Source organism: Herpailurus yagouaroundi, unplaced genomic scaffold (assembly GCF_014898765.1).
Source record: "Herpailurus yagouaroundi ecotype Mexico unplaced genomic scaffold, PumYag 67681, whole genome shotgun sequence".
Taxonomy (NCBI): Eukaryota; Metazoa; Chordata; class Mammalia; order Carnivora; family Felidae; genus Herpailurus; species Herpailurus yagouaroundi.
The window spans coordinates 2,435,397-2,449,717 of NW_024420481.1; the positions used below are offsets into that span (position 1 = coordinate 2,435,397).

General features: G+C 39.0%; 1 protein-coding gene across 1 annotated transcript in view; it reads left to right on the plus strand.

The window, feature by feature from the left end:
* The first annotated feature begins 13,212 nt into the window (after window positions 1-13,212).
* Window positions 13,213-14,321, plus strand: part of FRMD7 (FERM domain containing 7) — a 54,383-nt gene continuing 53,274 nt past the window's right edge. Inside the window, exon 1 of the mRNA XM_040468062.1 lies at window positions 13,213-13,300. Coding sequence (XP_040323996.1) covers window positions 13,244-13,300 — 57 coding nt within the window. The 5' untranslated portion in view covers window positions 13,213-13,243. The remainder of the gene's footprint in view (window positions 13,301-14,321) is intronic.

Below are 14,321 nucleotides of genomic sequence, written 5' to 3' on the forward strand. Positions count from 1 at the left end.
ACTAACAAGGCTCAACAGGTATTTGTGAATGAATGATGGGTGGATAGCATATGAAGAAGGCTGGCACATAATAGGCACCTGACAAAAATCTCAGTGCCTCTTACCTAACACCTGCAAGAAATTGAGTGACATGTTGGTGTGAGAATAAGAACTTCCAGCTGGGATAAGAAACATGCCCTCCTTTGTCACCCATCTACCTTGTCATCCCTCTTGCTATTTTTCTCCAGGACGGTTAGGTGTATAATGGGAGCAAAAAGACACAAGATGGCATGACTTTGGCCTCCTCACTTCTTTCCTCCCTTCTCGAAACCCTATAGGCAAATGACAGCCTGAGAAAATCAGACGGAGCACCTGGTGAAACACAAGTATGTACCCCAAGTGTGTGCCACCCTCCTCAATAATAGCACATCAGTAAGAAGTGAGGTCACATGCTCAGCTCTGGAGCCAACAAGTTAAATTTGAGATTAGGACAAATAAAGTTAACAGGCAACCTGATGGAAAAAAAACAAATTCAAACTTTTTCATTTGCAAAACAATCTTTATTCCTTATCTGATAAAAATAGTACCCACATGATAGGTTTGTGTGGAAATTAAATGAGCTGATTAGCTGATTAGCAAAGTACCTAACTCATAATGAACACTCAAGAAAAGCTCATTTTCCCAGAAGTCTCAAAACAATCATTCAAAGATAAACTTTTTTAGGTGTGCCTGGGTGGCTCAGTCAGTTAAGCATCCAACTTCGGCTCAGGTCGTGATCCATAGTTCGTCAGTTCGAGCCCTACATCGGGCTCTCTGCTGTCAGCTCAAAGTCTGCTTCGGACACTCTGTCCCTCCCCCGCTTGTTCTCTCTCTCTCTCTCTCTCTCTCTCTCTCTCTCTCTCTCTCAAAAGAAAAAAACAGATAAACTATTTTATACAGAAATCTCAAAGCAAAGATCAAGGACGGACATTACAGAAATTCAGAGACTTGATCAGGGGAGAATGTCAGGATCTAATGGAAGCATATTTTAAGTGATGAGATTCTGATGGGCACATGGGGAGAAAAACCAGGAGTCCTGAGTTCCCTGAGAGAAAGGTAGGTGAAAAACGAGAGACTGTATGTGTAGCGATCAAGAGTTGGGCACTGAAGTCATGAATGTATGACCTGAGTTAACATCCCAATATTGGTATTTGCTGACATTTCTTTTTTCTGAACCTCCATTTTCTCATCTATAAAATGGAAATAAAAAGAATTCCTATTTCAGAGGCTGCTGTGAGGATAAAATGTGATAACATATTCAAACCTTCTGAATACGGTAAGAGCTCAGTACGTGGTAGCTCTAACCATTAGTATTCTTGGGATTAAAATGCCTGGAAAGAAAGAATGGGCTAGAAAGAGTGGCAGTTTCTTCAATTCTAAGCAGGGGCAGAGACTCACTTCTAGACAGGTGGTTCTGCATGGGTACTGAGAGTCGTATGTAGAATTCATCCATGAAGAGGAAAGCAGAAAGGAGAGCCATGGGTGCATCTATGACCTAGCAAGGGTGGTCACTTTCCCTTTCTTGAGTTCTGTTGACAACAACCTCTGAGATAAGCAACTGGAGGGTTTGAGGCTGATTTTGCCACAAGCAGACACTGAGATGAAGTTTCACATGCACGTAGCTTATTAAGCAATTGCTCCTATAAGAACCAGAAAGAATGGAGGAAATGGGATACAGAAGAAGCCAAAAATGGTGCAAGTTTGCATTAACCCCAACCTTAGTTTTGTCCTTCAGGGGACCTCTGGCATGTAAATTACACATCAGAGCTGGACTTTGATATTTCTGCATTAGTCTTTGGATAAGGGCTGCCCCGGGGGGATGTAACCTCCCAGGCTTTTCTCATTTTCTGCACTTTTAGGGAAAGTGGTTCTAGTCACTGAAGGGTCATCCTCTTAAAAACAGTTGGAAGTGCTGGCCTTTAAAGGCAAAGTACATAGAAGCTAGGAAGATGGGTACACAAAAGTAGTAAAAGCTATCTGAGGGCATCTGTGCCAAGGACTGACACACTGACAACGTTTGCTACCAAATGTGTGTTATTCCTATTTTATAGGTGAGGGAACAGGTTCAGAGAATATCAAAAGTTACCCACTTGGCAAATCATAGTACCAGTACCATAATTTTTTTAATGATGGTTACTAATATGTCAATGGTGATTATCTGAGGTTTGTTTAATTAAATTCAGGTGACTCAAATTCCTTCCTTGTTTATGTTGCTTAACTTTGAAACAAATTAACATTTATTTTTTTATATGTTCATAAAAAATTATTTCCATGGGAGATATAGGAAATGAATAAGTCAATACACTTAAGAAAGTTCCTTTCAGCTCTGAAATTCTGTTAAATCCATTGTAATAACGTGGATTAACATCAAAGACTACTGGCATTTTTATAAGGGACTCCTGAACAAGGAAATACAAAACAGCTGTAAAACAACTAATACGATGGCATTAGTAAGTCCTTACCTATAAATCATTACCCGAAATGTAAATGGATTAAGTTCTCCATTAAAAAGCTATAGAGTGACTGAATAGATTAAAAAAAAAAAAAAAAAAAAAGAAAGACCCAACAATATGCTGCCTACAAGAAACTCACTTCAGCTATAAGGACACACATTGGCTCAAAGTGAAGGGATGGAAAAAGACATTCCATGCAAATGGAAATCAAAAGAGAACAGGGATGGCTATATTTATTGACAACAGATAAAATAGACTTCAAGCAAAAATCTATAACGAGACAAGGAAGGTCACTATATAACAGTGATATCACTATATAATTGATAAAAGGGTCAATTCATGAAGAAGATATAACAGTTATAAATATATATGCACTCAACCTCAGAACACCTAAATATATTAAGCAAATACTAACCAATCTGAAGGGAGAAATAGACAGAAATGCAGCAATGATTACCCAGATAGAAAACCAGTAAGGAAATGTTGGACTTAAACTGTACTCTAGACCAAATGGACCTAAAAGACATACAGAACATTCCATCCAACAGCACCAGTACATTCTTCTCCAGTTCATGTGGAATAATCTCCAGAATAGATCATATGATAGGACACAAAATAAGTCTTAGCAAATTTACAAAGATTGAAATCATACCAACTATCTTTTCCAACCATGTGGAAATTAAACAATGCACTCCTGAACAATCAATGGGTCAAAGAAGAAATCAAAAGACATTTTAAAATATTTTGAAACAAACAAAAATGAAAACATTACATACCAAAATTTATCAGATGCTACAAAAACGCTTCTAAGAGAGAGTTTATAGCAATAAATACCTACATTAAAAAAAAGAAAGATCTCAAACAACCTAACTTTACACCTCAAAAAATTAGGAAAAGAACAAACTAAGCCCAGATTTAGTAGAATGAAGGAAATTAAAGACCATAGCAGAAAACAATGAAAGAGACCAGAAAAAGAATAGAAAAGATGAAACTTAAAAGCTCTTTTAAAAAATATAAACAAAATTGACAAACCTTAGCTAGACTAAATAAGAAAAGAGAGAAGACTCAAAAAATAAAATCAGAAATAAAAGTGGAGACATTGCACAGAAACACAAAGGATCACAGAAGACTAGTGAATAATTATACAACAACAAATAGGATAACCATGAAAGAATGGTTAATTCTTAGAAACATCCAACCTCCTGAGACGAAATCATGAAGAAATAGAAAGTATGAACAGACCAACAACAAGTAACAAGATTCAATCAGTAATCAAAAATCTCCCAACAAAAACCCAGGAGCAGTGGGTTTCCCAGGGAATTTACCAAATGTAAAAAATATATAATAAAACTTCATCCTCCTAAACACTTCTCCAAAACTGAAGAGGAGAGAACACTCCCAAACTCATTTTACAAAGCTAACATTACTCTGATACCAAACTACAGGCTAATATCCCTGATGAATATAGCTGCAAAAAGTCTCAGTAAAGTGTTAGCAAAATGAATTCAACAGCACAATATAAGGATCATACACCATGCACAAGCGGAATTTATCTCTGGAATGCAAGGACGATTCAACATATACAAATCAATAAATGTGGTACACACTGATTAATACAAGGAAAGGTAATTATCTGATCATCTCAATCGATGCAGAAAAAGCATTTGACAAAATAGATCATCCTTTCATGGTAAGAACTCTCAGCAAATTATGTATAGAAGGACCATAAGAACATATTAAAGGCCATATATGACAAGCCCACAGCTAGCATCATACTCAATGGTGAATGTTTGAAAGCTTTTCCTTTAAGATCAGGAACAGGACAAGAGGCCCACTCTCATCAGTCCTAGTCAGCACAGTACTAGAAGTCCCAACCAGAACAATCAGGTAAGAAAAAGGAATAAAACATCCAAATCACAATGGAAAAAGTAAAATTGTCACTGTTTGCAGATGATATAATCTTATATAAAGAAATCCTAAAGACTCCACCAAAAATCTATTAGAACTAATCAACAAACTCAGTGAAGTTGCAGAATACAAAATCAGCATACAGAAACCAGTTACATTTTGATACACTAACAATAAAATACCTAAAAAAGAAGTAAAGAAAACAGTCACATTCACAATAGCAGCAAAACCAATACAATACATAGGAATAAATTTAACAGAGGTGAATGCTCTGTAAACTTAAAACCATAAGACATTGAATAAAAAAATTGAAGAGGACACAAACAAATAGAAACTTATCCCATGTCCATGGATTAGAAGAATTAATATTGTTAAGGTGTCCATATTACCCAAAGCCATCTATAGATTCTATGCAATCCCTATTAAAATTCCAATGATATTTTTTCCCAGAAAGAGAAAAAAAAATCCAAAAATTTATATGGAACTACAAAAGACCCTGAGTAACCAAAGTAATCCTGAGAAAGCCCAAAGCAGGAAGCATCCCAATTCTTGACTTCAAACTATACTACAAAGCTATAGTAATCAAAACAGGATGATACTGCCCTAAAAACAGATACATAAACCACTAAAACAGAATCGAAAGCCCAGAAATAATTCCTTGTCTACACAGTCAACTGATATTTGACAAGGGAGTTAAGAATACTGAATAGGGGGATGCCTGGGTGGTTCAATCAGTCGAGCATCTGCCTTTGGCTCAGGTCATGATCTCATAGTGCATGAGTTTAAACCCACATCAGGCTCTGTGCTGACAGCTCAGAGCCTGGAGCCTGCTTTGGATTCTGTGTCTCCTTCTCTCTCTGACTCTCCCTCACACTCTGTCTCTCTCAGTCTCTCAAAAAATAAACATTAAAAAAGTTAAAAAAAAAAAAAAAGAATACTCAATAGGACAGGATAGCTCTTCAATGGTGTTGAGAAAATAGCATAATCACATGCACAAGAATGAAATAGCTCTTTATCTCACACCACTTATGAAAATTAACTTTAAATGGGTTCAGGAATTAAAGATAACACTGAAACCATAAAACTCCTAGAAGAAAGCATAGGGAAAAAGCTATTTGACAATAGTCTTAACAACGATATTTTTGCATATGACACCAAAAGCACAAACAACAAACGAAAAAATAAATAAGTGAGACTACATCAAGCTAAAAAGTTTTCACACAGCAAAAGAAATAATTAACAAAACAAACAAGCAACCTATGGAATGGAAGAAAATATTTACAAATCATATATCTGATAAGGGGTTAATATACAAAGTATATAAGGAATTCATACAACTCAATAGCAAAACCTCTCCTACACACACACACACACACACACACACACACACACACACACACCAAAATAATTCGATTAAAAAATGGGCAGAGAGGGGCGCCTGCGTGGCTCAGTCGGTTGAGCGTCCGACTTCAGCTCGGGTCATGATCTCACAGTCTGAGTTTGAGCCCTGCGTTGGGCTCTGTGCTAACAGCTCAGAGCCTGGGGCCTGCTTCAGATTCTGTGTCTCCCTCTCTCTCTGACCCTCCCCCGTTCATGTTCTGTCTCTCTCTGTCTCAAAAATAAATAAACGTTAAAAAAAATTTTTTTTAAAAATGGGCAGAGTAATTGAATAGACATATTTCCAAATAAGATATACAAATGGTCAACAGGCACATGAAAATATGCTTAATATCATTCATCATCAGAGAAATGCACATCAAAACCACAATGAGATATTACCTCACACTTTTAGAATGGCTATTATCAAAAAGACAAGAGATAACGAGTGTTGGCAAAAATGTGGAGAAAAGAGAATCGTGGTGCACTGCTGGTGGCAATGTAAATTGGTGCAACCACTATGGAAAACAGTGTGATATGTCCTCAAGAACTTAAAAGTATAACTACTGTATTGTCCAGCAACTCTACCTCTGGGTATGTACCAAAAGGAAATGAAATTAAGATCTCAAAGAGACACTGTATCCCCACATTCATTGCAGCATTACTCACAATGGCCACGATATGGCTGTGCCAGTCTACAGATGGATGGGTAAAGAAGATGTGGCATATATACACAATGGAATATTATTTAGCTGTGAGAAAGAAGGAAATCTTGCCATTTGCAACAACTGGGATAGACCTTGAGGGCATTATGCTCAGTGAGAGAAGCCAGAAAGACAAGTACTGTATGATATTGCTTATATGTAGAATCTAAAAGAGCCAAATCACAGAAACAGAATAGAATGGTAGTTGCAAGGGGCTGGGAGGTGGGTGAAATGGAGAAATGTTGGTCAAAGCATACAAACTTTCAATTAGAAAATGAGTTAAGTTCTAGGGGCACCTGGGTGGCTCAGTTGATTAAGTGTTGAGCTGACATTGTGGAATCTGCTTGGGATTCTCTCTCTCCCTGTCTCTCTCTGTTCCTCCCCCCTCAAAATAAATAAATAAATGTAAACATAAAATAAAATCCTTAAGAAAAAAGAAAATGAATAAGTTCTAGAAAACCAATGTACAGCATGATTATAGTTAACAATACTATATTGTATACTTGAAAGTTACTAGTAGAGTAGATCTTAAATGTTCTCGTTACAAAAATTAAATGGTTATTAGGTGAGGTAATGAATGTGTTAATAACCCTACTGAGGTCATCATTTCACAATATATAAGTATATCAAATCAACACATTGTATGCCTTAAACTTACACAATATTATATGTCTATTGTATTTCAATAAAGCTGGTAAAAAATAAGGGACTCCTGGAAAAGAATAACTTTAACCCCCCCCCCCCCAAAATAAGGCGTGAATGATGAAATGACAGGAACTGGGGTCATAATTTTGGTCAGAATTCTTTACTTCTATCCCTTAAGTCATGCCACAGATCACTGTTTGGATCTCAGGAAAAAACAATGGTGTGGTGCTTTTTATTTTTGGTTTAGGTTGATTCTATTTATTTCTACATGATAATGGTAAAAGCTACATTCTATAGTCCTCTATTTCCATCCTAGCTCACAAACTCTGGAATTCACTCCCCATTCGCTCCTATTCTGGCCTCCTGCCCAGCTCTCCCTCTCCACCTCCCTGTGTGTGGAGGAACTAAGTGAAGACAGACCAGCCAGCCTAAGTTTTCCAAGGGTGAGCTCAACTTTGGATTTTTACTTTAAAGTAGAATATGAAAATTTCCTTTAGGACAGTTTCCTGTTTTGGATCACAGTCTATTAGTAACACATTGCCAGTAATAACTGAAGGAATAAAGTCTAGGTGGAAAAAGAGAGGAAAAGAGAGAACTCCTTCTTCTTTTACCACTCTAAACTTCAGCAAAGAGTGACTTATTCATATTTATTTCCTTAATATTCACCCATCCAGCAAACATTTGTTGAGTGCCAACTGTGTGCACTTGCGCAAGACCTTATGGATTAGAACTGTCACCTTGCTTTATAGGTTAGGAAACTGAGGCACGGGAGTTTGATGTGACCTGCCTCAGGTCACATTGCTGGTAAGATTTAAAATAGATTCTTTGGGGCGCCTGGGTGGCGCAGTCGGTTAAGCGTCCGACTTCAGCCAGGTCACGATCTCGCGGTCCATGAGTTCGAGCCCCGCGTCGGGCTCTGGGCTGATGGCTCAGAGCCTGGAGCCTGTTTCTGATTCTGTGTCTCCCTCTCTCTCTGCCCCTCCCCCGTTCATGCTCTGTCTCTCTCTGTCCCAAAAATAAATAAACGTTGAAAAAAAAAATTTAAAATAGATTCTTTGGTCACCAGAGCTACTGCTTTTTCCACCAGCCTTGCAGCTGCCTCCCCACTTGGAGTTGTTGTGGAGACTGTACTGTGAACTGTCAAAATATTAGCAAAGGTATGCACGCTTGTCCATCAGATGCCGGCATTTGATTGGTCTAATTTTACCAGCCTATTTACTTAGTGACATAGAATAAGTTAATTCAATATAGACAAAGGGTGGTGTTTTGGGCTTCTTGCCCAATCAGGTTTACATGTACTTTTTTTTCAGGTTAAAAGAGAGAGAGAGAGAGAGAGAGAGAGAGAGAGAGAGAGAATCGCTCCCATGTGCGAGTGAAGGAGGGGCAGAAAGAGAGAGGGAGAGAGAATCCCAACAGGCTCCTCTCTGTCAGTGCAGAGCCCGTCTCCAGGCTCGATCTCACAAACCAAGAGATCATGACCTGAGCGGAGATCAAGAGTCAGACGCTTAACTGACTCAGCCACCAAGGAACCCCATAAATGTGTTTTTTTAAATGTCTCTTTCAAAAACCAATGTTTTACTGAATGGAGAGACACTGGGATCATTCTCACTAAACTCAGGAGAAAGAAAAGGATGCCCACAATTGCCACTAGGATTTCACCTTTCATTGGAGCTATTAGCCAATCCAATTAGACAAAAGAAAGAAATTACCATTGTACCAGAAGAGATAAACCATTTCTATTCACATGTAATATAATGGTCTTATACCCGAAAACTCAAGAATCAAATGAAAAACTACCACAAACATTTAAGAAAGTTCAGTATGTTAGCAAGATAGAACACTAATATATAAGAATACCCTTCATATATGCAAACAGTTTCTACTTAGAAGATTTAATGGAAGAGAAGAACCCCCTCCCATTGAAAAAACAGCCACACAGTGTAAATACCTAGGAGTGCATGTGTAAGAAATGCACAAAGCCTATATGAGGAATACTTTCAAATACTTTGATGTGCATAACCTAAACCCATTAATCAATCCTCGTCTCACTAGACACGACCAGACATAAGCCTCTTGATGTGATGGAATATGAAGCACAAAGCATCAACTATGAAGTCTCCTTACCAAAAAAGTTGAATGTGAATCTCATCAAGCATTTATAGCTATCTTCCATTTACGAGAAATATGAGGAGCAGGATAACAAATACAATGATAACGCAATGAGGCAGGCAGACGAATCCAGAATGTGGAACGCTCTGTAGGACAATTGGCCAAGTTGCTTTAATCAAAGGCATTACATCAAAGGCACGGGAGGAAGGGTACTGCTATAGGTTAAAAGAAAATTAATAGATGTAACAAGTAAATGCAACATATGGAACTTGTTTGGATCCTGATTCAAACAACCAACTGTTAAAAAAAAACAATTAGGGAAATTTGAATATGGACTGTGTATAACATGATAACAAGAATTTTTTTAGTTGTGATTATGGTCTTGGGGTTATACAAAAAAAATGCCCATGTATTTTTTGAACGTTTATTTATTTTTGAGAAAGGGCATGAGAGGAGAAGGTGCAGAGAGAGAGGGGCACAGAGGATCCAGAGCGGGCTCTGCACTGACAGCACAGAGCCTGAAGCAGGGCTCGAACTCACCAACCGTGAGATCATGCCCTGAGCCGAAGTTGGACTCTCAACCGACTGAGCCACCCAGGCGCCCCAAAATGCCCATATCTTTAAGAGATGAATAGTAAGTGTATGAAGGGAGTGAAATGACATGATGTCTGGGATTTGCTTTAAAATAATTCCTGGGAGGTAGAGAGAAAAAGAAAGAGAGAAAAAATGGCAAAATCTTAATACTATTTGTGGTAGTTTTCTAGGACTGCCATAACAAAATACCCCAAACTATGTGCATAAACAAAGGAAATTTATTTCTTATAGTTCTTGAGGCTAGAAATCCAAGATCAAGGTTTCAGGAAGTTTGATTTCTTCTGAGGCCTCTTTGGCTTGCAGATGGCTGCCCTCTCCATATGTCCTCATGTGCTCTTTCTTCAGTGCATGTACATCTCTGGTATCTGTATGGACAAATTTCCTTTACTTATAAGGACACCAGTCTGATTGGATTAGGGCCCACCCATAGACCCCACTTAACTTCACTATCTCTTTAAAGGCCCTATCTCCAAATATAGACACATTCTGAGGGCCCAGGGGGGTTGGGGCTTTAAAATATAAATTATGAGAGAATACAATTCAGCTCATAACACTATTTAATCTGTACGATGAGTGTATGGGAGTTTATTGTACTAAACTCTTTGGTTTTGTGTATGGTTGAAAATGTTTATGAGTACAACTTTCCAGAAGAGGACATAAAAGTATATCTGAGCAAACTGACATACATGCCTCATGAAAAAGAAGAATCACCATCGGAGACATACAACTTTCCATAAGTAAATTTATCATTTTAACATATTTTTCACAAGCTTGTCTAGAAAAATAAGTAAACAAGAAAAGCCAGGAAAACTCTAAATGAAAAGCAATGTGGTATGGAGCAGCCATACCCTAGGGGGGTGCCTGGCTGGTTCAGTCAGTAGTGTGTTTGAGTCTTGATCTTGGGGTCATGAGTTTGAGCCCCACATTGGGTGTAGAGATTACTTTAAAAAATAAATGCATTTAGGGGGAAAAAACATACTCTAGAGCCTCAAAAATTAAAACAGTGTGAAAAAAATTAAAACAGTGTGGAATTGGAACATGAATAGAAGAGAATAAAAATCACCAAACAGACGATGGCAATTTTATATATATGATAAAGGCAGCTTCTCAAATCGATGGGAGTAGAAAGGAACTTTCTAGTCAATGACATAGGGACAATTAGGTATCCATTTGGAAACAGATGAAATTTGATCCACACTTCACATCATAGATGAAGATAAAATCCAAATAGATAAAGATTTAAATTTAAAAAAACAATACCATAGAAGTACTAAAAGAAAACTTTGAAGTGAAGAAGACGTTTCTGACTATGACTCAAATTTCACAACGCCAGAATCAAAAACTTCCCATGGTAAACAACAACACACAGACACCATAAGCAAAGTCGAAAGGCAAAGGACAAATGGGAGGAAATATTTGTACCTCATATCACAGACAAAGCCAATGTTGAACTAGTTCCTCCAGATTGAAGAGAAAAGGGCAATAGCCAATACTTTAAAGAGGGGGCTGTGGAACTACATGAACAGATAGTTCACAGAAAAACAACTCTAAACGGCCCTTAAGCATCTGAAAAGATGCTCAACTTCCTTCATAAAATGAACAATAAAATTCAGATTTACAACTGCACGGACGGAGTGCCTGGGTGGCCCAGTCGGCTGAGCGACCAACTCTCGATTAGGATCTCGTGATCCTAGGGTCGTGAGATGGAGCCCCACGTTGGGCTCTGCCCTGAGGATCCTCTCTCTCTCTCTCTCTCTTCCTCTGCCCTTTTCCCCTGCGCACGCATGGTCTTTCTCTCTGTCTCTCTCTAAATAAAACTAAATAAAACAATAAAAAAACTGCACTGAGATTCTTTTTCTCACGTGTCAATTTGGCAGGAACCCCAAAGTTTGACACCATGCTCTGTCAGTGAGCCTGGAGAAAACAGGCACTCTCATACTTTGTCGGTGGGACTGCACACTGGGACAACCCTTGTACTAGTTTGGCAGGTCTCCCGTAACAAAGTGCCGGAGACAGTGTGGCTTGTAAGAACAGAAATTGATTTTTTCACAATTTCCGGAGGCCTCAAGTCTGAGATCAAGGCACTGGCAGGGTCGTTTCCTTCTGAGGCCTCTTTCCTTGGCTCGTAGGTGGCCGTCTTCTCTTCCCTGTGCCTTTACATGGTCTTTCCCTTGAGAGTGTCTGTGCCTTCATCTTCTTTACTTATAGGGACATCCATCATACTGAACTAGGGCCCACACCAATGGCCTCATTTCAATTTAATTATCTCTTTATAGACCCTGTCTCCAAATACAGCCACATTCCAGGAAACTGGGGGCTGCGACTTAAACACACGAATGTTGGGGGGACACAATTCAACCCGTGACAAACTTCATGGAGGAAGATTTTGAAATAGCTATCAAAATTACCAATCTGTAATCCTTGACCGGCAATCCTACTTCTGGAAACCTATCCTCCAGCTATACCTGCACACATATAAAATGACATACATATGAAGATATTCAGCTCAGCCTTGTTTACAATAGCCAAAGGTTGGAAACAACCCATGTCCACCAATAGGGAACCGTTTGAGTAAGCCGTTTTACCTGAGGCATGCAAAATCATATGGCTGTCAAAAGAAGCGAGGAAGCGTTCCAGGCACAGCTAAAGGGAGAACACAATGATATGCGAAGGAAGAAAAGGAAGGCAGGGACCAGTGCGACAGCACGCTACCTACATATAAGAAATACTTTCGTACTTGCTTGTACGGTATTTGCTTAAAGACACACTGCAAGCTAAATAACAACAGCAAAACCCTAATACAGTTGGTTACTGGTAGATGTGTACTATCAGCAACCCGTGACACTATTCGCCGGGCACTATTCTGCCCAGAATAGAGGGGGCAGGAGTGGGAGTGAAGCCTTTCTGTATATTCCTTTTAACACAGTTTTCATTTTTAAGTCATGGAACTTCAAGCAATTAAAATCATTATGTATAAAGCCTCCTAGTTCGGCCATGAAATTTCTAGTACAACCTGAGACCAACTCTAATCCCTTTACTTTGGAGACAGGGCTGTTCTCCAGTTTATCGAAGCTTCACCTAGGGTTTTCACATTGTGCTTTTGTGAAATAAAGAAAATCCCCAGGGCTTGCGAGTGCTTTCCCTCTTTCTCTTTTCCCTTGAAGAAAGGAACTAGTTTAAGAGGGCTAGAGAGAGTCCACTTGGATTTGACGTTGACCAAATTGATCGCCAGCGCCGCGCAGCACAAACGCCCTTGGGTGTGCATCACTTGGAGCAGACCGAAGTATGCCCTGCTGGGGGGGGGGGGCCCGGGGGGGGGTGCACTCCCCCCACCCCACCCCCAGCGCACCGCATGCAGCTGGAGAAAACCCCTCTTCCTGTCTACAGCTCCCACAGCACTCGGAGCCTGCTCGCAGCCCAACGGCCTCTCCAAGAATGCTACATTTAAAAGTGCAGTTTTTGGATGATTCCCAGAAGATTTTTGTGGTTGATGTAAGTGGAAATCACATTGCTATTATTCCTTTATTATTCATTCAATAGTGGTCATTTGTGGGCAGCCCATTAGCCGGCGATGTTAGGTCTTCTGTAGGACTGAATGAAGGAGGACTGTGGTTTTTAGCTTTGGAAAAAGAAGTCTGTATTGAATATCACAGTGTAGCTCGTGTTTTCCCATTAACCTTTCTTCTAGAACAGGTTCTCTTTTCTCAAGGGACAACAAAAGCGAGTTTGGAAGAGACGCTAAATATTTGTAAAAAGACAAAGCAGCAAGAACTGATTCATCGAACCCAGAGAGGTATTAGTGCGCATTGAAATAATCTGTGAGTCTCACCTCAGGAACATTTGTGCGGAGAAAACCGTGGTTCTGCGGAGAAAACCGTGGTTCTGAGAAGGGGGAAGGTTACCCTCCTTTTCTGAAGGAAACCTACGGAAGGGGGTAGAATTTATGCAGCGGTAATGAGAACTTCAGGAAGTAATGACAAGTATGAAGAGAAAAATAGGATAAGAGACTATTTAGTTTGATTTAGTACTTATAGTTCAGGGTTCTTAATATAATTCCTAGCTACGAGATGATTGCGTACAATTATACCTCATCTCTTGAAGGAAGAACAAATGTATTAAGCACATCATTTGGGGCTCATCTTCCAGAATCTTAAGATATGTACATTTTGATGTAAGGATTTATGTAGGAGCATTTTGAAATGTTCTATGATTTTATTTGAACAAAAGATGCTATTTGCTCTGATATTTATATTATCCACTAACAAGGAACAAGTTGTTCATTTTCTTTGAGATCCGTACAAAATGCTGGTTGTTTTCTTTTACACATAAACTAACAACTGCTGTTGGGTGTGTGGGTAACCCGCTTTTCAAATGAGTATTTCATTTTTATTTGAATCATGTGCTTTGTGGGTGATGACTTCATGGCTTCAGTGGCTGTTTTGCTCTCTCTTCCTTTCCCTTTTATTTGCAAAAGGCATTTCTAGGTCCACAGACCCGAATGACTTGTTTTTGC